The 27,500-nt window shown below is 40.6% G+C and overlaps 1 protein-coding gene and 1 pseudogene across 1 annotated transcript in view; one reads left to right on the top strand and one right to left on the bottom strand.

Annotated features, from left to right (window-relative positions):
- Nucleotides 1–27,500, bottom strand: part of LOC138022463 (pseudouridylate synthase RPUSD2-like) — a 136,141-nt gene that overhangs the window by 76,069 nt on the left and 32,572 nt on the right. Inside the window, exons 2-4 of the mRNA XM_068869600.1 lie at nucleotides 16,332–16,413; nucleotides 15,572–15,693; nucleotides 4,043–4,073 (exon numbers count right to left, since the gene is read on the bottom strand). Coding sequence (XP_068725701.1) covers nucleotides 4,043–4,073; nucleotides 15,572–15,693; nucleotides 16,332–16,413 — 235 coding nt within the window. The remainder of the gene's footprint in view (nucleotides 1–4,042; nucleotides 4,074–15,571; nucleotides 15,694–16,331; nucleotides 16,414–27,500) is intronic.
- On the top strand, nucleotides 2,239–2,955 carry LOC138018749 (uncharacterized; annotated as a pseudogene).

Here is a 27,500-nt window from a genome sequence, read left to right as displayed (position 1 = left end):
TCAGAAGCAGGCCAGGAAAACGACAAAAAAATATAAAACCAGATACTTCAAGGAGTGGGAGAAGACATATTCATTCCTCAAGGCTTGTCCTACGTCTGTTTTCAAAAAGGAGTACAAGTTCCACTGCAGTTGCTGCAATTCAAATCTCTCGTGTGCGCAAGGAGGCATGAATGATGTTGCCAAACACGCAAGTAAAGATTGATTTCTAAAGATTTTAATTTGCTCAAAGCCTTCAATTTGTTTAACTTATGTCTAAAAAAGTGACATTTGATTTGCTTCATCATGGCTTTTAGGTACCTCAAAGCATAAAGTGAATGAGGAAGCAGCAACGAATAGTCCATTATGCAGGTTTTTGCAGAAACCGGCTGAGGAGGATCCGACAACTGTTCATCCATCAATACAAGCGGAGGTTAAAATGGCCATGACGATCGTTCATCACAATACATTTTTCAAGTTATCAGACCATCTGACACAAATTGTTAAATCTGAATTCCAAGGTAGTGCTGCAGCTGAAAATTTTGCTTGTGGACGTATCAAGACTTCTGCCATTATTAACTGCCTTGGGGACGAATTTAAGGCGGAATTGGTAGATGATATGAAGAAGTTTCCATTCAGTTTTATGATTGATGGAAGTAATGACACTGGAATAGCACAAATGTATCCCGTCACAGTCCGCATTTATGATGTGAACTTCAACAGAGTAATGAAAAAGTTTTTGGACATGAACCTCATTGAAGGAAGTACAAGTGGAACAGCTGCGACTATCTTTCAACATGTTGATGCTCTTTTCCAGAAATATGAAATTTCTTGGAATTCCATAACGGGACTGGGAGTTGACAACATTGGTGCATGTGACTCCATTAAAAGTTATGAGCTAGCAAAACAGCCCAAGGTTGTTGTTGCAGGCTGCCCATGTCATATGCGGCAAAAGGTGCGACTGCATTTGCAGATGCTACTGGGTATGACTTGGAAGATCATTATGTTGACTTGCTTTATTGATTTGATAAATCAACTAAGAGGAAAGGAATTTTGAAGGAGTATTGTATGTTTTGTGATACTGAGTAAGAGGCAGTGGTAAAGTACGTTTCTGTTAGATGGCTTTGTCTAGAGCGTTGCTTGGATCGAGAATTACATACTTTCTGTCAGAACATGAAAGTGATAATCGATTTAAACGCCTGCATGAATCGTTCCAGCGCCCCATGAGTGAAATATATCTCATGTTTTTTCAATAAGCAATTTCAACAGGTTTTTGCAAAGGGAAGATCCTCTCATATACATGTACTTGATGCATACACAGATGGAAACTTTCCTAAACAAGTTGGCTGTTAAATTCATAAGACCAGAGAAAGTCATAGAGCACAAAGAAAAGTTTGGAACTTTGAAGGGTTTGGGCATTAGTTTGGAGAATCAGAAAGCAGATGCCGCTGTGACAATTGGTATGGTAACAAAGGGACGACTCAGAAAGTTTCTGGATGAAGGAGATATTGACATTCGTGATGTTGACAAACTTTATGATGGTGTCAGAAGGCTTTATATCACAGTTTTCACATACTGCACAAAATGGTTACCACTTGGCAACCCCCTGATGAAAAACTGTGTTTTCATTGATTTCAGTTTAAGGAATGAATGCAGTAAGGACAATGTAGAAGAAGTGCTGTCTTCTCTAGAGCAGATACACAGAGAGGTGATCAATATTCCTCGAGCAATGGATACCTTATAAGAGGAATTCTTTATCTATCAGGCTATGAGTGAAGCAGACATCCCAGTGCATATCTGGAAAGAATCAAAACTTGTGGAAAAGTTGGATGATGACAGCACTGAGGTTACGTATCCCCAGATGGACATGATATGGGGAAGTTTGCAAGAGAAACTTCCAAATCTTAGAGAGGTGGCATTGGCTGTTTTGACAATACCACATAGTAATGCAAGAGAAGAGCGGGTGTTTTCCATGATAAGGAAAAAGAAAACAGATTTTCACTCTAACTTGGATCTTCGCGGATTGCTCAGCTCGATTATGACTATCAAAATGAATAAGCCAGCAAACAATTCTGAAAAGGTGGATTACGCCAGTAAAGAAACCCAAAGATGTGCGTGATGAGAATAGACCTTATAGAATACCTCAGCCCGGAATGATGTCAAAATTCAGGAAATGGCACTTGAGAGAACCAAAATTTGCATAGTTTCTGGAGGAAGGGGGGGGGGGGAACAGCAATTCATTTTAAGGAGAAGATACTTGATATGGAGGAACACTAGCAATTTTGTTGTTGTTTGTCTGCCATCGATGGATGCCACTTACCCATCAAATGTCCACCTGGAAGCTTTGCAGCTAAGGAATATCAAAACTTCAAAAACTATTATTCCATAGTTTTAATTGCAATGGTTGATGCCAACTACTGGTCCCTTTGGGGATTGTGTGGCTTTTCTGGGAATTCCCATGATGCCATTATATTTCAATCAACACAGCTTTATTCCGACATAAAAGAATCCAACTTTTTTCCTCAGATCAGTAAGGGTGTCAATGGAGTCCATGTACCTCCAATTGTACTTGGTGATTCTGTTTTTCCTTTGCTGCCCCAACACCTAAACAATACTACTTTTATTTACAGACGGAGTCGGGCAAGAATGGTCACCGAAGGGGCATTTGGGTGGTTAAAGGGCAGATGGTGTATACTGTTGAGAAAATGTGAAAGTAAAACAAGTGAGCTGACAGTCGCAGCTCTTGCATGTATGGTTCTTCACAATATCTGTATAGATTGTGAGCATACCTTGCCAAGGAAATTGGATTTAACCATTGAACCAACCACCAATCACAGAAGACGTTGGGCTAAGATTCGAGAACTGCTGCAAATGAGAGAATGTGAGAAGATCAGAGACACGTCCCATCAAGGAATACTTGTTCGTGATGCTCTTGCTGAGATATTGTGGCTGGAGAAAGAAACTGGTTTCATCCCTTGAAGAAAAAATTTCAACAGACAAGACATGTTGGGTAATTATGATTTGCAAATAAGCTTGAAATTAGTATAAATGCATGCTATACTACTACTTACCATGTATTTGACTGTTGGGAATGTTTGCCAGACTCTACAGTTGTACGCCCTTTGCAACTGGGATAGACATGAACTGAAGTGAAATTAAGTTCTAAGAAGAGAAGTTACAGAATAGAGAGCCTTCTTGGCGCACAGCAACGTTATTCTGAAAAAAACGGTTGTTTGAAGGTGCATGCATGCACAATTTTGCACTGTTTCTGTTATTATTTCTGTACATGTTTGTATTGAACATTTTTGGGAGACCAAGTGACTAAACGAGCTGATACCCAGGGCAGAGGCCTAGAGTGGTTACCTGGAAATCCATTAGCACCAAACATTTTAGTAATACATTGTAGTACCAGGGCCGCAGTTCCAGAGCTTGAAGCTCAGAAACCTATAGCAGCATGGAAAACAAATCTTGCAGTTCAAGTTGCAGTAAGGAAATTCCTTCATGGCTCGAGCCAACAGAAAACCATGTAGCCACTTCACGAGTTACAGCTCAAACAGAAGCCAATTACAATGTCAGATTGTGAATGTGCAGACGTTTCAGTCACCATGCAACAAAACACCAGACCAAGGAAACATTCCCAGAAAAATGGACACGGGTGCTTTGCTTATTTGCTTATCTTTTTAAAAGTTAAAGTTCCTGTGTTTGTAATGTCCATAATATCCTTAAGAATTTTCCATTTTTCAGGTGCTATTTACAACAGTTACTGTTTAAAGGGGAGGAAATGTATTCTAGTATGTACTGGGCCTACACAAATTAAAAACTAGTTTAGAATGGAGCGACCACATTTGGAGAGTGCATTGTGTTTTGTGTCAATTAGCTTAATCTGTTCTTAGCCGAAACCATTGAGCATTCAAACACAGTGTTTCGCTTTTGTCATGTAAAAACCCATTTATAACTTTCAATGTTAACAAGACTGAATTTCATAAGTATGAACACTGCTATCTACTCTCAAAGCTGAGAAGTTTATTCAAACTGCTATCTACTCTCAAAGCTCAGGAGTCAATACCTGTTATTTTTCCAGCACTGATTGCTTTCTCCTGGAGAAGAAGATATTGAAATATTCTAGTGAGTACATTTACTGTTTTCTTTCTTTTTCAAACCAAATTATAGTTACATGACTGTACTGTATAGGTGACCCGAAACCATTGACCCCTAGTCCATGGACTACCCTAAAATAGACTAAATCTAAAAAATTACTATTTCGAATGAGTACTATTGAAAAAACTGAATTGATTATCCACTTACATTGGATGCATCTTGTTTATTTTCGTCCGCATGGCCACATGCAACTACATTCAGGAATTGAACAGCTCTCTCTCTCTTCACTTACATGAAGTAATCGGCCATCACAACAATAATATTATCTAAAGGTAACCTTTTTAAAATGGGTGCTTAGACTTGAATACTGGCAAACAATGCCATTTAAAATGTGTATTTAGGCTTTGTAGTAATTGTGACACTGCTTACGATCAATAGTACTCACTTGAAATTGTATCAATAACCCTTTGACATCCAAACCGGCCTAAACCGGCCAGACGATTTTACTCGTCAATGGGGAACGCCTGGGAGTCAATGGGTTAATGGAGTAGTCTGTTTGGGTAGTCCATCAGGGTAGTCCATGGACCCCGGGTCAATGTTTTCAACTCTTCAGTACTGTATAATTATTGTAACTGACTGTTTCCATCCCTTTTTCCTAAAACATGTGATTTTTTTATGGTTGAGTGACAATGACTTTGTGAAAAATAGTTTGGGAAAACAAACATGGCAAAATGTAAAAGGTTAAAGCCAACAGTGTTTCATGTTTTGGGTTTTTTTAAAGACCTACCTTTGCTGTGGGATGGGGATGTTGTTGTTCAATTTTTTCCCCTGGTTTAATTTCTTTTAAACCAGTCCAAACTTTTTGAGCCAGTCCATTTTTTTCAAACCAGTTTACTTTTTTTTTATTAGACAACCCATTTTGGCGTTTCTAAAACAAGGGTAAGGGTAAGGCCAGGGGTGAGGGAGAGGGAGAGGGTAAGGGTACCGTTGCTCATGCTAATTTTTTTAAAGCACAAAAAAAATGTTCTCACAGGAATTACGTTCCAGTGCAGGCAACGCATGTAGGAAAAATCAATCCAAGAGTTGAGCAAGACCAGAAATCAATCAGAATGGAAAGGTGTATACTGCGGGATCACCCTTTGCCTGACCTCACAGTTATCATTTCACTTACTCATGGAAACAAATGAGAGAGTTAACTTATCATGAGGTATTCACATGAAATCTCACGTGTAGGTGAAATTACTTCCAGCATTTGCCGTGTCTGGTAAACCAGCCTTCACATACATGTACATGTTCATATGGAACCAAGCAAGACTTTGTTTTACAAGGTAAAGATACTTTTAAAGTGATCATATGACATTTTATACTTGCTGCATTTAATTCTGCAGCATGCCTTTTTTTAAGCTCTTGCGAAATCCGCAGTGTACTGAGAGATGTCCTGCATGACGACTACAAAACTGATTTTTATCTAGAATGAACCACCAAAAAAATTGTGGCTCTGAGTAAGACTGGTAAATCATTAAAAACTAACTGTTGCTCCAATGAGCTAGCTATCAGTTAACGGTCTTTAAAACAAAATTATCGTTTGTATCGATCGCTTTTTATTTCTGGTAGGCGTGATATTTTTTTCATGGTTTACGCAATAAATAGTTGTGAATAAAGTTCTGGTTATCTACCTGTTGCTACAATACACAATATATTGTGGTATTCATTGCAATGTGGTTGCATTCTAAGCCTTCTTCTAACATTTTTTTTAACTGGAAGGAAGAAATTAAACTCTACTTGATGGTTGGTTTGAATTCAGTTTGTCATTAGCTTACCATTAATCATTGACTAAGAAAGAGCTTTACAAAGCAAAAATGAGATAATTACATGTAGAAACTATGTTTATGTGAGTTAAAGGATTTTCTCTCTCTTTACCATAGAAACAATTATCTTTCGAATAACTTTATAGTGCAACAGCATTTTTGATGTACATATACCAGGGGCTGCCTATCAAAGTTGAAAAATTATGGAAATTTCAGGGGGCTGGGGAGGGGTCTGACAAGTAACTCCTGGAAGGGAAATTCCAAGCGGGGGAGGGAGTCTAAAGCAAAAGTGCCCTTCATGGTGGGTGGGGGGGGGGGGTGGTTGGATATTTTCTGAACTACACATTCCACGTATCAGGTGCCTTTGCAAATTTCGTGTTTGGAGAAAAGTCCATGTCATAATTTTTCCTTGATTTGACGTGAATTCACTTTTTTTTTCCAAGGAGTTTACCCTGTTGGACCGGATTGAGGATGATTTATCCAAAGATCACAAAGATGTAGACCTAGAAATTGATCCAGACGCTTCACTGGAAATTGTTGAAGATGAAGTAGACAAAGAAGACTTGCTGGATGATTCTGAAAGGGCGAGGAGAGCGACAGCGATAGCAACTACAAATGCCTAAGTAACTATGCTTTCTTGTTTATTTTTAAGCTGAATGAAGGTTCATCTTACACGTTTAAGGTGGCTTACTACTACATTTGTTTTGGGTTTGTTTTGCACAATTACAGCCCTCGCAACAAGTTTAAAATTTTAATGAAACGTTTTATGACTGCCTTTTGCTTGTCTCTTTCACAGACGCAAAACAATGTATTTCAGCGACTGCCGGCCACACCCTATGTACATAAGGGAAAGTTTTTGCTTGACTTTGACGACAAAAACATGCTTCTCTTGGATGTTGACTCCACAAAGATATGCTGCAAACGACCTAACAACGCAATGGAAAATGCACTTTTTGTTGATCGGACCCAGCTAAAAAGCTGAAATGACTGGCTAGTATCAGATGTTGGGTCCTTCGAGCATCGTGGATCTAGTGCCAAGTCTATACAATCTTTTAAATGGCAAAATTCTTGCAAGTAAACTTTGGGCTAATAAAAGGCTTGAAGACCTGCTGATGGAAGATGGCCAGTATTTGGTCAAAAATGTGTTCCACGGACACAAAAAGTACCCAGACTTTCTGGGCACTAGCACAACGACCCCAGATTGTTCCAAAACTGAGGTACAGCTTGGTTTGATCGAGTACCGCTTCAAAAAGGACGAACACCATATTAGTCCCCATAAAAACCCTTGCCGATCGGGGAAAGCTTTCACCCCCACATCACCGTCCACGCTAGAGGCAATCAACAGAAAGGATAGATCTCAGAAAGGTTCCTTGAGTATATTTGACTAGTCGGTCGAGGAGGCAGGTGGAGTCATTTACTGTGAAGTAGGTGCTGACATGCCAAGAGATGTCAAGCAAATTTCTAACGCAAGGCAAATTCTGAAGGAAAAAGAAGAACACAACGAGTTTGCATCTCTACTTGGGTTAGCAAGACAAGATCCAGCCATACGAAATTTGCAGTCAATTCCAAATCCCCGGGTTGTATTTGCAACCAATCAGCAACTATCGAAATAGTGGATGAATGTTGCAGCCCTACCTCCCAAAGCATTTTAACGATCAACACGACATACAACATTGGAGACTTTTATGTAACATCGACGACTTATCAGAGTACGAAATTCACCCAAACTTGAACAAGTAAACCAGCCGTACTTCCTGGACCTGCTATGTTACATGTAAGGAAAGGTGAGAAAGACTTTAAGTACTTCAGCTACACTCTGGTGAAACACAATGACAAAATCAAGTGCATAATATTTGTGGGAGGAGATAGAGACAAGGCCCAGCAAGGTTTTCTGTCACCCCTTAGACGGTGTACATTCCTTCCCTGCAAGAAGCATGTGGAGGACGATATCAGTCGTAAAATTGATGCCTGTGGATTGAAAGACATGAAGAAGGAGGTTTTGTTGGACATTTTTGGATCTGACAAGAGCAAAGAAAAAGGCATCATTGACAGTTTACATGAAGACGAATTTGTTGCAAAGGTCGACAGTCTACTTGAAAAGTGGAAAAGCATGGAAAAAGGGATCTTCCTGGAGAAGGTGCCCAGGTTTGAGGCATATTTTAGAGATCACATAGAAGAAGATATGAAAGATGGTATGCTTCTTTCCACGAGGAGGAAGGCCGGTTTGAAAGACGAATTTTTCTATAACAATGCACAAGAGTGCAGCAATTATAAGTACAAATCTAAAATCAAAGAAGCAAAAGTGTCAACCACTCCTGGTTACTGTCCTAATTTGAAGTGTATGTCGACAGAAGCCCTGGTTACGTATAGAAAGCTAGTGGAAGAAGCAAGTAGGGACAAGCAACGGGCTGTGTTGCCGAAGGGCTCCTTTGTTTTATCGGAACCATACAGACATCTGCAAGTACCCTTGAACAAGTGGTCTGCGATGACACCGAAAGAAAAGCAGTCCCATCTTACAAAGGTGGATGCGTCTGTTAAGGAAAATCCCACACCAGCACTCAGTTTGGAAGACAATCAGACACCGAGTACTTCAGAAGCCAGAGATCCTGTATCTTGTACAATTGGTACTTTACAAACCAACTTCCAGAATGTTTGCACGGTTCGTGCATGCAAAATAGTTGACCTCCAAGGTATGGCCAATCACCCCACTGATCCAACCAAGAGAAGGATAACCGTTATTACTCTTAGTGGCTCTACAACCCACACGGTGAAGATGGGAACGCAGAAGAATTTGTGCCCATACGTTTGCTGTTGCATATGAGTGTCGTCTGTCAGAATTTATTACGTCCTACATGTACAAAATACCAATGAACCATCTAGTAGGCTCTGGTATACCTGGAGGATCTGGTAAAAAGGATAACAAACGGGGGTGCAAACGGAAATGCTCAAAGAACCCACCAAGAGATGTGGCCCAATTTGGTGAGCGAGTACATGTAACAACCGAAGATGCAAATGACGAAATAGACTCTTCGCATGAACTAGTGTTTGTGCATGACACATCAGCCGTGACCTGTTATGGCTGCAAGGGAAGAGTTAGAGATAAACCCTCATCTCCCCTCCCACCTGCACCGTTTGATTTATTCATTCGTCACCGTGAACGGAAGGTTTTTAATCGCCCTGGGGAGACCAAAATTAGAATCAGCTCAAGACCCGAGATGGTTTATCAGTATCAGCTGAAATCCTGCACAAATTTCGATGACGTCGATGCAGGACGACTTGTCGTATCTAAGGACATCCATCGACTACTCAGTGGTGTCCACCTGCAGCATCTTAGAAAAGAATTTGGTCTAGAACTTGAATAATCTGCTATACATTAGGACCATACCGCACAGTTAGGCACTGTCCATAGTAAAGCCTTCTTTAAAAGTTTGCATTTTTATTTTCATTCGCGTCCCCACTACTGTTTTGATGCATGGTCGATATTCCACACTAAAACAGTCACAAACAATAGAATTGCACGTTGTGCCATTTAACCCTAGCACATGCTAGAAACACATGTGCCTTTGTTTTATTTTGATGCATTTTCCGACTAACAACACTAATACTATTTGTGCGATTTGGTTATGAACCTTTTACAAAAGCATTTTCAAATCGCTGCATTTTCGATGAGAGCGCCCAGGATATTAGTGTGGTCGGGAGGCCAATAGGAATGTCAACATTTTTTTGTCGCAGTTTTTAGTCAAAAAACAACTGCATAAGGCTTCCCCCTTAGTAGCCGCTCGTTTAGAAATGCTTGATACTACATCACATCAGTTTTAAGCAATGGAACCTTAAGGTATTTAAGATTTACTTTTGCTCCGAAATGTAGTAAGCCTGATGCTTAAAAGAATTGCGTTTCCTATTTTGAGAGGAACAGGCAAAGTTAAGCAGTGTTAACTGAAATTACGTTGCACTTTATCGTATTCTTTTGAAAGGTTGTTGTTTCATGACCTTGAGAATAAGGACACTTTCACATTTATCCGCTTTTATAAGTTTGTTCCAGTTATTGAGGTTTGGTACTTTTTGACTGATCAGTTGTTCATAGGAGTGGCCTAAATTTAGGTGTCAATGTCTCTTACTTTACAACAGTTTTTATATCCTTGATTATCAATCGGTACCTTTGCTTGCAAAATTAAAACTTGTTTCGTCTGTACACATATAGATCAAATTAGGTTGGCGTAACATTTAAGTTAACCCTGATTGGTAAGATTACTGATTAAGGATATCAGTGAGCACTTAAGTGATTATTGTAAATCGTCATTATCACATTGGAGCATAGCCAATAGAAACTGGAGTTCCCCATGTGAAGCATAAGGAAAAACACCCTTTCTAACTTGAGAAGGCTTGTTATAGGTCGCCTTAACTGTTTCCTTTTGTTATTAGCCTTTTAATAAAGCATATTTTCATTAGTTCCCTGTCATTAAACATCATCTGGATTGTTATCAAAGGGTGGTGAATGGCTGGTCTAATTTCAAGTTTTGGCTAGCGTTCGCTTTTCTGCTGCAGTTCAGTATTTCAACAACGTGACCATAAATTCATTTATTTCCTTTTGAGAGGCTTGAATAAAGGCATGGATTAATAGTCTCTGATCGTTCTCCTCGAAGGGTCTGTTTACATGGGGATGTAGGACCCTGGGTTGGCGAGGTGTCCTGCCAAAAGGTAAAAAAGCAACCCACCTTTCCATGCAATCTTAGAATGTCCGCGTTGCTTCTTCTAAAAAAAATGTAAATGTAAAAATGTCCTGGTTTTTAGATATTGTGCAATTCCCACAAATTGAAATTTTGCAATTTGATTACCTTCACCACCCCTTAACCTTGATCTTACCGTTGGTCCTACCCTTTACCTCACCCTTGGTCTTACCCTTACCCTTGTTTTAGCAACGCCGAACCCACTTCAACATACAAGGAAGGATTACGTTTTTGCAAACGTTGGCAGTGTAGCACTTATATTTGAACAGACTCAACTGATTAGAGTGTAATGTGAAGTGTTAAGTTTCTACCCTATATGAACCATGTGAGCGTTAGCCCTACTGATGGAAATGGGCCCACACAAGGACAGAGAAAAAATCTGACCAGGGTGGGAATTGAACCCATGACCTTCACGTTAGATCACCGCTGCTCTACCGACTGAGCTACAAGGTCAGACGGGAGCAGGCCGTGGGAACTGAAGATGTTAAAGTTACCGCAATGAACATGTACAAGTACAAGGAAGGATTACGTTTTTGCAAACGTTGGCCATGTAGCACTTATATTTGAACAGACTTAACTGAATAAAGTGCGAGTTTTTCAGAGTTTTTCTCTGTCCTTGTGTGGGCCCATTTCCATCAGTATTCACTTCAAATTACACTTTAATCAGTAAAGCCACTTCAACATAGTTGGACATATTTCTGTAATTAACCCTTTCACTCCCAAGAGTGCCACTTACAGATTTTACTTTGTCTAACGCCAGACGATTTTACTTGTCAACGGGGAACCCCACAGGGGCGAAAGGGTTAAACAGAACTCTTTATGGAGGACGTATAAAATCAACGAGAGAAATTATTTTAAGATTGTTATGGTGGATTGTTGTCTCTGGTGCCATCAAAGACCAACAAATTTTCGTGATTATGGTCAAATGCTGGATTTACCTCGGTGTGAAAACCTGTGAAACTTTTTCTTTGTTTTGTTAGCTTGTGGTAGGGTTAGGTTATTGTTTGATGTTCTTTTTTGCTCTTTTGTTTTCCTTTGTGTTACATCATCTGTGAGTTTCACAGGTTTTTACACAGAGGATGAGTCCAAATTCTCAGCTTAGTGATTTGGGTTAGCACTTATTTTGAATGGTTAGCTTTCATGTAAGGTTGGGGACACCGCCTTCATTCTAGGAATTAGCTGGGCTAAGCACTGTTTTATTTGAAACCGTTAGCATTTCAGGAGGTGTAGGACAACTGCAGACCGCATAATGCAGACTGTCTAATAATAAAGAGTATTGGCTGTTACTAAACACAGGAACAGAACGGAACGGAAGATACCGGAATATGCCGGAATGACAACTGAATGAGACGGAATGAACAAGAATGGAACCGGAATATACCGAAACTAGCCGGAATGAGGCGGAATGATACACAAATAAAGTGGAAAATAGTGGAATAAACCGGAATATGCTGGAACAAGGCCGAATGACACCGGAATGAGAGTACACACTAACAAAAAAGTCATATTTCCAATTTAAGACCACACCCAGAATTTTCAGACAATCATAGACAAAAGTAGTTGGGAAGGTTATGTAAATGAGCAGCACCAGAGCCGTACTTCAACCTGCTTCTAGTCTGTTAAAGCGCAAAAGAAAGAGTTTCATCTTCTCTTATATAGCCCCCCTCCCCCTATTCAATGTTGGACGGCAGTAGTGGCATCCTTGTCTCGAAGAGGCGATGGTTGGCGCTGGGGATTTGGGCAGGATCTTGTATGACTGTGTAGCCCGATCCTGGAGTGGCAGTCTCTGTAGCAGGTGACGCAGAAGTGCCTTGTGGAATCACGCGCAGAAGGCCGCGTGTTCTTTCCTTGCCGCTCTCTTGCATGTAGCCTGGACTCTAGCATTCGCTTCCGCCTTTGAAAACCCCGCTTTGACACTTTGTCGCCATGTATCTCAGCGATGTCCTTCCATGCACTGGTGTTGATTAGTGCAGCTCGCAAGTCTCGCTTAATGACGTCCTTGTAGCCCAGCAGCGGTCTACCCACGCGATGGATGCCCTCCCACAGTTCTCCATAAAGGATTTCTCTTGGCAGGCGGTCAAGCTCCATGCAATGTGGATGACCGAGCCATCAAAGGCGTGGCTGAATGAGCAGTAATGGCATGCTCAGTGAACCAGTGCACTCATCTGCAAACAGCAGCTCCCGTGTGAGCACCACATAAGCTTTGGTTTTGGCACTGAGTCCGGCGATGTTGAAGAGTTTGCCATCTTACCTCGTCCAGACGTAGACACCTTCTGTACAGTCTACAAAAGCATACTGGAGCAGCATCAAGGAAGAAAATCCCAAACAAGGTTGAAGCAAGGACACAGCCTTGCTTTACTCCACTGCTGACTGGGAAGGCATTGGATGTGGCCCCATCGAAGCAGACCATACTCTGCATGTCCTGGTGAAAGGAGGTGATGATTGCCAGGAGCTTTGGAGGGCAGCCAATCTTTTGGAGGATCTTGAAGAGCCCGCTTCTGCTCACCAAGTCAAAAGCTTTGGTGAGATCCACGAAGGCGAGGAACAATGGCTGCTGCTGCTCTCGACACTTCTCCTGCATCTGACGGAGGGAGAAGATCATGTCCACTGTGGACGTCCCGGCTCTGAAGCCCCACTGTGACTCGGGGTAGACTCTGCAGGCGGGTCAAGGTGGCCCGAGCAAAGACTTTGCCAACGATGCTCAGAAGAGATATGCCGCAATAGTTGTTGCAATCACTACGGTCACCCTTGTTCTTGCACAGAGTGACTATGTTGGCATCTCTTATGTCTTGGGGGATGTGACCTTGCTGCCAGCACAGGCAGAGGAGCTCATGAAGCAGTTGCAGGATGGTTTGCTTCCCATGCGCTCAAAACATCCGGCGGGATACCGTCCTTCCCCGGTGCCTTGTCAGAGGCGAGCCTGTCAATGGCTATGCGGAGCTCTTCCAGTGTTGTCAAGCTTCTCTATGACTGGCAACCCAGGCAGGGTAGCGTCTGTGACGATGGTGTGGGTTGCGTAAAGCTTGAAATAATGCTCCACCCAACGCTGCAGCTGCATGCTCTGATCAGTGATGACCTCACCAGTCTTTGATTTGAGCGGGGATGTTTTGACGCTCATAGGGCTGGTGGTAGTTTTGATGCCCTCATACATCACCTTTGCGTGGCCACAATCCGCTGCTAGCTGGATTTTGGCACATAGGTTCTGCCCCTACTTGTTGGCACAGCAGCGGGCTGTTTGCTGGGCCTTGCTCCTAGCTGATCGAAGGGCGTCGCATGTGCTTGGGGAAGGGTTCTGCTTGTGAGCCAGCATCACTTTCCTCTTAGCCTCCGTGACTGCCTGCATTTCTTTCCTGCAAGCCTCGAACCAGTCAGCATTCTTGTATTCTGTCGTAGATGGCATCACGGAGGTGAGACCAATTGGCATCTGGGTTGCTGGTTGTTGGTTGCACAGCAAGTTTCTCCTGGAGGCTGTCAGCCAGACTCTGAGACTTAATGGGGTCGGAAGTGCCACAGGTGTTGATGCAGAGGCGACCCTTGGTCTTGGTGTGGTGGATCTTTCTGGGCTTCAGCCTGACCTTGCTTGCAACAAGCAAGTGGTCCATGTCAGAGTCAGGGGTGTGATAGCTTCTTGTGTGGAGGACACTGCTGACGTCCACTCTCCTAGTGATGATGAGGTCTAGCTGGTACCAGTGGCAGGACCGAGGTTGTCTCTTTGTGCAGCTCCTTACACTTAAAGTAGCTGTTGGTGATGCAGAGGCTGTGGTGAGTTCAAGTAACCTCTGCTCGTTCTCATTTCGTTTTACGTTTTACGAGACATCTCGTTTGTCTCTTCTACTGGGCAAACCTGCCCAGAGGGAAGGAGCACGAACAGGACTCGAGGCCCTATGCGAGGTGCTCCACCCTACCCTATCCAGACCAGAAAGACCAGACCACAACACCGGGAACTACATGCCCTACTCTTTACGACAAGTGTGCAGGTTCTTCTACGTCCCACAGGATTATGAACATTGAAGGGTTGTGAGACGGGACCTCCGGCTTATCGTCCTTATCTGAGAAGACTAGAGAGTCTAACCATTTGCAGATGTAATTACAAAGGCAGCACTTTCTCCTCAGTTATTTAAAGACCCTGAGTGTTGGTCCGGCCGGAGTTGAACTCACGACCTCCCACGTGACAGCCCTGTGCCCAACCAACTGAGCCTCCGGTGCACGGTTCTCATTCATCCTGCCGACGCCTAAGTTGCCAAGGCAGGTAGGCCATGCTTGCCAGTCGGTCCCAACACGAGTGTTGAAATCGCCTAGCAAATATATGCCCTCAGAAATTGGGATTCCGGATAGTGTTTCCTGCAGAGCCTAGTAGAATTGATCCTTGGCTTCTGGGGTGGAGGTCAGAGTCGAGGTGTAGGCGGATATGATGTTCACAAAGCCTGCTGACGTTTTCATGCGAAGGGCAAGAATTCTCAATGACCCTCCAGAGGAGGTTTCTGTGGTGGCAATCAGTGAGTTCCTCATGGCAAAACCTATGCCGTACTGACTCGGCTCGTCCTGGGACAGGCCTTGCCAGAAGAAGGTGTAGCCTCTTTCCATAAAGTGACACACTGTTGGCCAGCTGGGTTTCCTGGAGACAGCTCCTTGTTGATGATGGCAGTCTTGCGAGAGTCGTCCATTAGCTGAAGGTCAGTGGAGAGACCAAGGCACATGGTGCAAATGCTCCAGCTTGTGATTCAAAGAGCTGGAGGGTAACACAACAATTTCCCACTAAAACCATTCAGTTATGCACAACATTGAATAGGGGAAAGGGGAGACAAGCAATGAAGACCTCAAAAGTTATGATTTTAGTCAATATGGGAAAGCCTCAGTCTGAGATTTTGCTGTAATGACATCACTCTCAGTTATTAAGTAGTTAGTATATAGAGATCTTTCAAAGTTATCAAATATCTTGTGAGATTTTTCACATGTACTTACATAGTATTCTTGTGTCTCAGATTGGAACTCTTCCTTAAAAACATCAATCAAGGTACGGCCCACCCAGCGTCCTTTGCAGTGAGTTGTGAATGAGAAATAGTAGGGATGGACATGCCTCAAACCTTGGGAAAGAAAAAAACCTAAAGCTTATTATATTTTGGCAATCTTAGTTAATAGTAGTTAATAGTTTATTAAGAACCTTCTTGCATTAAAAAAAAGTGAATTAACGAGCTAGGATACTAATAATAATAATAATAGAATTAACAACTAATAATTAAGGCAAAAATTGTAGAATCGTCAATTAATAATACTAATTGAAATATCTAAACATGATAAGGTTCTCCGCTCTCTTCGTCCTACAGGCTATTGTGTTCTTAAAAAGATAGCATTGTTGCAAGTTACACCTTAGATTATACTTAGGCTCATTCAGGAGTGGGCTACATGTAGGTAACAAATAATATAAAGGATGACTAGGAGACTTCATTTGAGTCATATATTTGTCACGCTAGTAGTATCTTCTTTTGTTCTTTTGTTTAATAATAATTTAAAGGGTTTTTTTCATAATTTTGCTGCAGACTTTACATCAAGTTACACCACTGCCAAGTTCTCTTGTAGCTTTAGGTATATCTGTACAATGAAAAAGCAGTCAACCAGCATGTAAAATGTCAATCTATTTCAGAGTCAGCATGCATGTGTTGTAGTTGTTTTTAAGTGCCAACAGATTTCCCTTCCAAAATGATCTTGCTACTCAGGTATTTACCATTTCTTATAAAACAAGTTGTTTCTTCAAGAAGTTTTCCATCAAATCCTGGCTTTTTGTGGTTTTCTCGCTTTGGCTTTTTCTAAAATGAACAAGAACATAGAATAGTTTAGGTTAGAAAGGTGCATAAGGGTCCCCTTTCGTATCAAATAATTAATAATTTTGGAAGAGTTGTTGCATTCATTACAACAACACCACAGAACATTTTTATTACATGGCATACATTTAATCTGTACGCACAAACTTTCATGCTTCCTTTGCTGATTAACAACTTGAGGTGGGTCACATTTACTGACAAAAATCCCAATTTGCAATTTAAGTTACAAATATATTGTTTGATTAAATTTTGTTGGTACAATAAGCAAATAGTTTACTTGAAATGATCCAAAAAACCCTTAGTTTACTTCTTTGCCCTCCCTATCTAAATTATACAAAACTATCTCTTAAGGAAGAAATTAAACTGTTCTTTTTGCAAGAGAACAAGTTTAAAATGTGTGTGACAAGAATCCCATAAATGCTCAGTAATTTCAGCCATGTTTCAGATGTAATCGGATACATAGACAATTGTCAATAGGAAATTTGCCCATACAGAGGGAAGAAATACATTGTCTAGTCCAGGAGGAATGTTCAGTTGTAAAGGTCACTTTACAGCAAACATTTCCCATAAGAACAAATTATACTGCATTGATATCTACAATACTCGTCACATTTGTTGGAACACCCATGCCCGTTTCCCCCTTCCTCCAATGTTGATTTTCACAACTACTAGCAGTCGCCTGAAAAATTCCCACACAACATTGAATTGGGGGGAGGGGGATGTGGTTTAAGCTACGATCTTGTATCACAATGATTCTGGACCATAAGTGTTCCAACTAAATACGTCTAGTATTGTAGGTCATTGAAGGAGACGGTGTAAATAATCTCTTAAGGCCTCTCACAGCATGCTAAATGGGTTTAGTTCAGCACCTGGAAGGAACAACTGCTAAATTAAGGTGTTTGGCGACATTGGTCTTGCGAACTGTGAGCCAGTCAACATTGACCTCACTGGCAATGTAAACACATAATGTGTTAATACTGCCAGGAAAATTCTATTTCCGTTACTTTGAATTCAAAGGTAAAAGAAGAGCTAAATCGCATGTTTGAGGCACCTAGCAGGGATTATTGATGAAATCACAGACCCAACCGACTAGTGTGCTCCTATATTAGTTCCTGTTGTAAAATCCAATGGTAAAATTAGAATTTGTGTTGACCTCAGGAAGTTGAATGAAGCAGTTAAGGGGGAAAGATAAATTCTTCCTACTTTGGAAGATGTTGCTCCAAAATTGGCAGGAGCAAAAGTGTTTTTAAATTAGATGTATCAAGTGGTTATTGGCAGATACATGTACCTTTACACCCAGAAAGCTCAAGATTGACAATCTTATCACACCAAGTGGTCGTTTCTATTTCCGCTATTTGGGATAACGTTTGATCCAGAATTCTACCAGAAAAGAATGACCAAGCTCCTCAAGGTTCAGGAAGGTGTGGCTGCATGCTGCTATCCAAGATGACATTAATGGCTTTGGCAGATCTGTTGCAGAACATGTTGCAAAATTTCAGCAAGTACTCAAGACAATTGAAAAGTCTGGACTAAAGCCAAACAAGAAGAAATGTGAAATCCAAAAGCCTAAGATGTGCTACAGTATTTTGGAAATGATGTTAGCGAAGAAGGGATGAGCCCAGACCCAGATATAGTCAAAGCAATTCAAGAACTTTCTGCACCACATAAGGTACCAGAATTGCGTCAAGTTCTGGGAATGATCAATTACCTGGGAACATTCTCACCAAACCTATCACATGTGATCAGTCCAATGAGTGAATTACTGAAATGTGATAGTGCCTGGAATTGGTCCCATCAACAGAAAGAAGCCTTTGACAAGGTCAAAGCCATGGCTACTACAGCACCTGTCCTAGCTTTCTATGATGTTGACAAGCCCACAGTGGCTAGTGCAGATGCAAGCAGCTCTGGATTAGGCATTGTTCTTCTACAGAAGCATGGTGACCAGTTACATCCTGTCGCATTTACGTCATGTACCTTAACAGATTCAGAAAAGAAGTATGCCCAAATGGAAAAAGAATGTTTAGCACAGGAGTGGGCATGTGAGAAGTTTTTTGTTATCTTTGTGGTCTGGAGTCATTTCAGCTCTTGACAGATCATAAGCCATTGGTATCACTACTGATTAACCATTTCAATCTGGATAGGGTAGTGTCTTCTTATGCACTTCATAATATTCAGGGTAAGGGCTAAACACGTGCCTGGAAAGAAACTAGTAGTTGCTGATACACTTTCAAGAAATCCTCAAGCAGCCTTGTCAAAGACATAAGACACACAAGAAGATGTCCCAATCATGATATGGAATGCATTAAATCTCCCTCAGAATTAGATATTGATAGCCTCAACCTTTCAGGTGTATGGAAGGAATGGAAGGAAGCAGGGGAATTATACTGGATATCAAGCAGCCTGCACGAAATGGAAGATGACATGCAGATTGTGACCATCCAAAGTCTTCTTGGGATGAAAGCAAGATGCGTCATGACAACACTACCAAACGTGCCAGCAAATATCAGACAAAAAACTGTCCAAGGTATTCTAACACTGCTAGAAACGTATTTCGTTCCACGTAAAAACGCCACATATGAACAATACATCTTCAGAATGACAATCCAAGACCGTACCTTTGACATATTTATCGCAGAATTAAAATGAAGAGCCAAATACTGCAATTTTGGACCGCTTAAGGATTCCTTGATCAGAGATCTGATTGTGGTGGGAACCAACAATCCCAAGCTACAAGAGCCACTACTCTGAGAAACAGATTTGACACTTGAGAAAGCAATTAAACTATGAAGAGTCATGGAACAGTCCCGGGAACAATCAAGAATTTTCAACCCACCAACTGCCCAAGCCAGTAGTACTGACAGTGTAAAGAAGACCCAGGGACCTCAAGAAGCCAGAAAATCAAATACCCATGACCTGCAGAGGATACTCAAATGCAAATTATGTGGCCTATGAAGCAAAATGCCACAAATGTAATGGGCAAAACCACTATGCTCGCTACTGCTTTAGACCAAAGAGTGGTATGGACAAAAAAAGAGTTTGTCATGTGGAAAGGAAAGGAACTTTATTTAAGTTTCTAGTCGTCCTAGGGCTGGAGCACTAATTGGGGACAATGTAACCTGAAATTAACAAATTAAGACAAATGAAGTAAACTGTTGAATGAGGAAGACGTGCCACAAGAAGGACTATAATTGAAGAAATTGAAGGTATTACTAGAAGAAAAATTCAGTAACATTATATTAGTTATAACACCCCTGTAACTTTTAAACTTGATACGGGTGCAGAATGTAATATTTTGCCAATGCAAATGGCAAAAGAGTTGAATGCTCAAGTAGAGCCAGCCAGTGTGTTGCTTAAATTGTTTGTGGGACATCAGTTTGATATGGTTGGCAAATGTTTGCTTGACACAGAGGTAAATATCTCCGAGGGTTCAACACCTTTAAAGCCAGTCATCGGCCATCTGTCTGGTAAAATTGAGGTTTTGACTAGCAAACAATCAGGCTGACCGGACAGGCTGACCGAGTCTTCAGGTCAAGTCTTCTGAGCAACAACATAAGAATAGAATGGCATGACAAAGGCAACAATATTGTTGGGCAGTGCGAGCGCATGTTTTGATCGTTTTCATTGTCACACAACAAAACAAAATCCAAACTGTTCAATAAAAGAAGCCAACAACTTGAAATTGTTGTTAAGACAAATAATATAAACCACCTCTCCAATTCTCAAGTCTGTGCGGTAAATCGTTTCTGCGTTATCATTTTCCCGAAGGGTTTCACACGATGCTGCCACAGAACTGGAAAAAAGATTTATTTCTAGCTCTTCTTCAACCCTTGTTGAGATACGGTAAATATGTGTGCATGTGAATATTTCAAACATTACATTTTAAATACTGTTCTGTTTTTTAATACATTGGTCTGAAGAAAGTTCTTAAAACTAGTGGTTTGTAATAGCTTCGATTGTTCACCAAGAAATATCAGAGTACTACAGCTGTATTACACAAATTGGGTTCAATGAGTAGTAATGTTACAAGGAATTTTGTATTTTTGTTTGCATTTGTCCAAACTGTGTCACAAGTGACCATCACCTGCGGCTATTTTTGATTCTTTATTAATAGTTCGTCTTGCGGATGAGAGCAGTTATTTCCCCGTGGAACTTCTGGCATTTGAATGGAATCTTGAAAGATTTTTTAAAATTCCTCTGAAACTGAAACTGAATAACAACAGTGGTGTCTTCCCACATGAATCTTGCCATAATGTTGAGTGATTTGACTCCACAAGACGTTACATGTGATACCGATCATGCTAGAGCAGAAATAGTTTCAGCAGTCCAGCAGCCAAACCCTTATTTTCTACATAAGCTTGCAAGTGCATCCATACAACGTTTTTTTGCATTTTATTGCAGTAGTGGGTATTGTCTTTCATAATCCGTTTGATGACACCCCACCAGGTTTGGGCGTTACGAGATATTAAGCGTTTAGTTTCCCCTTTACGGACAGTCTTCCACGTAGAATTGGACTCCCTGTGGTAATTAACGCCTACTATGTCATTGGTGATTTTAGTAAAATTCTGGGTGAAATTCTTCCCAAAAGTGATTGAGCTGCACACTTTAGTATTATCAAGGAAACAACTTAAAATGATGCAAGCACTACCTTGGAATTTACTGACTATTGATTTATGGCCTGGAGACTAGTGCCCAGGACCCAAGCATTATTCATGATTCAAGACGGCAGCTCCCTTGCTCCTCTGTAATAACAGTACATATTTTTTCTTAACAAAGGCTCGAACTTTGATCTGTTTTATAGAATGGGAGATTTAATTTATTTTAATTATTTTAACTGTTAACTTCATGTATATTTAGCTTTTTTGCGCTAAAATTGCTACTTCTAAGACGCTTCACAGAAAAATGCGAAAATCAAATTGAGTTTTAGTTTATTTGTTTTTCTGGCTATGTTACATTTTACTTTTTATAATTTCCAAAGAAGACATAATATTATATATATTTTGTCTTTTATTTCAAATAGAAATATAGTGTTTGTCTTAGAAATGAATTGTCTTTTGCTGTATGTATAATTTGGGCGATTATATGAGGTCTGTTGTAGCAAGCTGTGCAGCCGTATTGTGGCACACTTATACACCTTAGCAATTGTATCATTTTGTAGCTTGCAAGAGTCCCCGCTAAAAATGGAAAACCAGTGTTATTTTAAGTGGAAATATAACTGTGATGACAAAGTTGAACTGGCAAAGACAGGCTCCGCTCGCATCGAATCAGTAATACACTGTAAGGTTTTCGAAAGAGTATAAGGACAACGTTCATGTTAATCTAGTTGATAGATTGATCCAGAACTGACCATCGAATGCCATAGGACCTGTATATCTACATACACTTCTCAGGAGCATTTGAAATGAGAAGGTTGCGCCAGTGTTTCAGTCAGCCATTGAAAAAACAACGCCGCTCAGATGTACCAGTATTTCAATTCAAAGAGAACTGTCTTTTTTGCAGGGAGTTGTGTGAGATAGAGAAAGACAAGAAGCATCCAGACCGCTGGAAGAAAGAAGTGCTTTGCCGGACTGCATATGCAGGTCCTGGCAAAAAGGCATTCAAGGAGTCTATATTAGAAGCCTGCACACAACCCAATGATGATATTGCCAACCAAGAGAGAGTTCACGTTGAAGGGGCTTTAAGTGATTTGCATGGAGCAGATGCCCAATATCATGTCAATTGCATGGCAAGCTTTATGTCTCATAAATCTATTTCTGCTGCCAAAAATGCTTCAAAGGAAGACTAGAATACAGACCCTGCATTTGATGAAGTCATTGGTGAGATGTCACGTTTGTGGAATTCAGTTGAACTGTATCATCAAGACCAGCTATTTGGTGGAAAAGCACTTCTGCAAAGATCCCTTCTTGTGAAGATTCAAGATCATTTTTTGGATGACATTGCAGTCCTCTCCTCACCTGGACTGTCAAGTCTTAAGGTATGATGTAACAATCACCAAGGAAGATATGTCGATGTCAGTTAGCCAAACTGCTATGGATCTTCTAGTGGCATAAACAGATAATTTGAAGGACACTTTCCCAGCACTTCTGATAGCCATGAACATAATAAGTGTTCTATCCAACAAACCTACAAATCTGCAGATAGCCCTCGGTAATTTATCAGAGACTCAAAAACATTAATAAATCGGCTGTATCAGATCAGAGTAACCTGTTCTTATGATGAAATACTGTGCTTCAAGAGGTCAGCAGCCCTGACAGCAACAAAGGATATTAAACTAAGTGGAATCAACCAAGGAAGTCTGGGGCTTATACAAGTTGTTGAAGACAACTTTCACACTGACATATCTTCACAGAATGGGAAGATAACGACACATTCATTCGCTATGCTCATTACTCAGCCAACAAATGCATCAGATGATGACCAGAACACAAGAGAATCTATTCCGAGAATTTAGAAGTTGGACATGTCCAGAGAAATAGATTTTGAGATTCCGGTGCAACGTTAACAAGGTCCAAAGATAGTACAAGACAACAACAAGAAAAGTGGGTGACCGCAGTCGAAGGCAACCCGAAGGCTCCTTTTTCAATGCTTCTACCATGACTTGTGGCATCTACCGCAACTCATGGCAGGGGTGGGCGCAACTCCTATCCCGTTGTATACACAACTTGTCCCCAGTAGTATTGGTACTCATTTTATCCACCACAAAATGATGGAAAGCTGAATGAACTTTGGAGCATACAGCAATGGTTATCACTCGTAAAGATAGTACCAATGCCGGACAATTGCCCTAAAAAGAGAGTTCTTCCCCTAAAGGTTCTTTGCAATGCCATTCTTTCAGAAAGAAGAGCAAAAGAACTAGACATAGCTTTCTTGAGGGATGTTACCAACAATGAAGCGTGTCCGGAATACAATGGGTACAAAACTATGGTGACAAGGCAACAAGGAGTTTCGATGCAGCCAACAACAAAGACAGTTTATGTCACTCTTATCGACACGATGCCATCCGACCCAGACACAATAATGACGGCTCTTCACGAGGCAAAGTGACTAACCAAAGAACAAGGCCAGAAGAATGTCATTTTCACAAGCAACCAACAACTAAATAAAGTTGCCATCGAAGTGTAGTGGGTATATCCAAGGGAGTTCTCAGACGTTATCAATCGTCTTGGAGGGATTCACACATTGATGAGCTTCACTGGTGCAGTTGGGACCCCTGATGGAAGGATCTGGAATAACGAGAATGCTATCTGGTAAGAAATTCCCACAGAATATCAGGGCAATGAATCTAGTTCTTGAAGAGTTGCTGAGAAGCACCATGAGCAATGCCAGCATCAGTACAATGGAAGAACTGTTAACACGCCTTGACCATGCTGCAAGCACAAGCAACACACCCAAGCTGCGGGTTGACTGCTTCATCAAGCTTGTCTTCATAATGATGTTATACGTACGAGCCGATAGAGGTGACTGGCCACTTCATTTGGTTGCCATGAAGCAAATGCTGCCATATTTTTTCGCATCTGCTCACGTGAACTACGCCCGATACGGTCTCTACTATCTGCGTTCAATGGGAAGCTTAGGGCAAGAGCTCTCAATGTTGATGAAAGGTGAGCATGTGATGCATCATGTCCCAGGGCTATGGAACGGCATTTGGAGTGATATGTTCATCGAGACAACTTTCATGCGCTATGGTCATGGTCCCGGTGGGATTATTGGAATCACCTTGAAGCTTGAAACTCTCAAGACATAGGCTCTTGGTCTACACATCTGTAGTCACTTGGAGCAGGACATTATCAGCCTTGTAGGAAAGGACCACGACTTCACTCAGGAAGCACACAAAGTGGAGATGAAGGCAAGGATCGTGTCAGATGGTGCTGATCGACAAAGCATCCGAGACAAGCTCAAGCTGTGTATTGATCCGCTTGACCCCACATCACATCCACCAACTATCGTGAACAGTGTGAGTGGTCAAGTGGCGGATGACACAGTAAATGTTCAAGACGCAGTAGCAATTGGTACCAAGCAAATGCAAGAATTTGAGAAAGGCTGGCCAGAAGGTTTCCGGAGTACAATCTCAAAGAAAGTCAAGACTGTTTCAGACAGTAAGAAGCATATCAAAGTTGGGTCGCAGAAGGTATACATGTACGATACTTCAGTGATTTACAGTAGAGTGATAGGCATCCAAGCAAGTTCAAGGGACATTGATATCAAGAAGGCATTAAGTCACGAGCTGGCTCCTGTGCCGACTATGTTTCATGATTCTGATGCAATGAGAATCTGCAAAGCAAAATCGGACTTAAAGAAGCGGCTTGCTAAAGAAGGGTCATCACGATGCACTAAATATTGCGGCAAGTGTGCTGCATGGCAATGTCAATGTAGATGCTAAAATTATTTCGAAAGCATCGCCAATAGAATCAAAAAAATATTGCCTAACATAATTCGTCACAACCAAATGGGCTATGATAAGGATCAATTTATCGGAGAAACAATTCAATCAATCCTAGATGTCATGGAATTCACTGAAAAGAAGAAGTTACACGGTCTTTTGATTTTTATCGATTTTCAAAAAGCTTTTGATACCTTAGAATGGAATTTCCTTGCACAATGTTTAAGCTTTTTCAATTTTGGCCAGATTTTATGCGTTGGATAAGAACTTTTTATAGACATATTCAGAGTTGCGTGATTAATAATGGGCTATCTTCAAATTACTTTAATCTTACACGTGGTGTGAGACAAGGTGATCCTCTATCCCCATATCTTTTTCTTCTGGCAGTAGAAATATTACCAATTGCTGTTAGGGACAATTTCAGTATAAAAGGTATCACAATAGAGGATGAAGAAACAAAACTTCTTCAATATGCTGACGACACAAGTGCTGTTCTCTCAGGCACAGATTAAGCTCATATACTCTTTAAACTTTTGGACAAATTTGGACCTTTGTCTGGTTTACAAATTAATAGTAATCAAAGACAGAAGGAATGTGGATAGGCTCCTCAAAAAATAATGTAGAGAAGCCACTTGGAATCAAGTGGCCTAGTGGCCCAATCAAAGCCCTTGGAGTATTTTTCCTCACGATGATAATCAGTTATGTAACAAAAACTTTGATGAGAAACTTGATAGTATTATAAAGCAAGTCAATATTTGGTCTCCTAGATGATTATCTACGGGAAAGTGACTATAATTAAATCCCTTTTGATATCTAAGTTCGTATATATATCTTCGGTGCTCCCTACCCCAAACAAATTCATCAAAAGCTTAAATCAGCTGATCTTTAAATTTCTCTGGAATGGGAAAGACAAAATAAGGAGAGTATCTACTATTAATTATTATGAAGAAGGAGGTATTAAAATGGTAGATGTTGAAAGTATGATCCAATCCCTTAGACTTGCCTGGCTTAAAAGAATCTTTAGCATTAATGCAGGCACATGGAAAACATATCTCACACACCTTTTGAAAGACTCAGGAGGCCTTTTGCTCTTTAGCTGCAATTATGATATTAAAGATCTTAACATTTGCAGCTAGTTCTATATGGAATTGCTGCATTGGTGGTCTAAGTTCCGCGATGATTTCACAATCGAAAATGATTGACAAGTTATTATTTGGAACAATCAGGCAATTAGAATAAATAAGAAACCAATTTTTTACAAGAAATATTATAGTGCTGGAATTCTAACTTAAAATAATCTTAGATTTGACCTTAGTAACACCAAATCCTTTGATTTAATTGCTAAGGATATAAAAAAGACAAAATAATTATCTGGAATGGACAGGTATTCGGCACTCTATACCGTCAAGGCTAAAAGTACAAGGAAACAGAAATTATTTCCTAGATAACACGCACTCGAATTTGTCTTTCAAAGCTAAGAATGATATTTTTGATACAACAACAAAAGAATCAAGAGATTATTATGCTCTCATAATTAGTAAAAAGGCACTCTCTCCATGCAACGGGCAAAAGTTGAAATATGATGATTTGAAAAAAGTTTTTTCTCTGCCCCACTCTATCGCTTTTGAAGCTTATGTAAGGGCCTTTCAGTACAAGGTTCTAAATTCTATACTCTATACCAATTAGAAATTACACAAGAAAGGTTATATTCAAGACGACTCCTGTTCCTTTTGCAAACTCAAATCCGAAACACTGCACCAGTTTTCTTCTATTGCACTTATGCCCTACGTTTTTGGGGTGAATTCGAATCTTAGTATTCCGGCAGAACAAATCAGTCAGTGCGCATACATCTGAGAGACATCTGCATTGGAATTATAAATTCAGAATGCCCTTTACTAAACTATCTATTACTCATAGGAAAATTGTACTTGTGGGATTGTCGAAGGAGCAATAAACTTCCAAAGATAGCAGGATTCAAAGTTAAACTTGATATTAAATATCAGACAAAAATATGTGTGTACAAAAAACAATAAATTGGCACATTTTGAGTGGAAATGGAAAAGATAATTCTGAAGTATTTTTTGGTATCGGTGTATTTATTGGCATGTGTGTATGTGTGCGTGTGTGAGTAAGTATCGCATTGTAAGTAGTGTAAGTACTGCATTGTAAATATTGTATGTTTAAGCAATTGCAAGAAATTGTAAGTAGTGCTTTGTGTTGAAATATTTATTAATAAAAAATAAAACTAAAAAAATGGTCTGCTGTATGGCTCTGCTGTCCTGTGGGTTGTCCATTGGCCAGCTAAAGATGTCATCGCTGACTTTGTGGAGAATTTCAAGGGTTTCCTATTGAAGAAACTACTTGATTCAGATGTTTACTTGATCTTCAACAGATATCGCGAGTACAGCACCAAGAGTGTAACAAGAGACGCAAGAACATGTGAGTCAAGCAGGGTATATCAGCACATAGAGAACACGCCTCTTCCCTCACAGAAGGCTGTGCTAACCGTTTCTTCTAACAAGAAGCAGTTGATGTCCAGGCATTATTGCAGACGATGAGGAATTCAATGCTCAACAGACTACCAGGAACCAACCAAGCTGGTTATCAACAGGCAGGGACGTGTGTAAAGGAGCACGTCTCGTGCTACAGTGGTTGTTGCAGACCAATACAGAGTGTGTTTTATCGTGCTCCTCTT

Source organism: Montipora capricornis, chromosome 10 (assembly GCF_036669925.1).
Source record: "Montipora capricornis isolate CH-2021 chromosome 10, ASM3666992v2, whole genome shotgun sequence".
Lineage (NCBI taxonomy): Eukaryota > Metazoa > Cnidaria > Anthozoa > Scleractinia > Acroporidae > Montipora > Montipora capricornis.
This window is presented reverse-complemented; position numbering and strand designations above follow the sequence as displayed.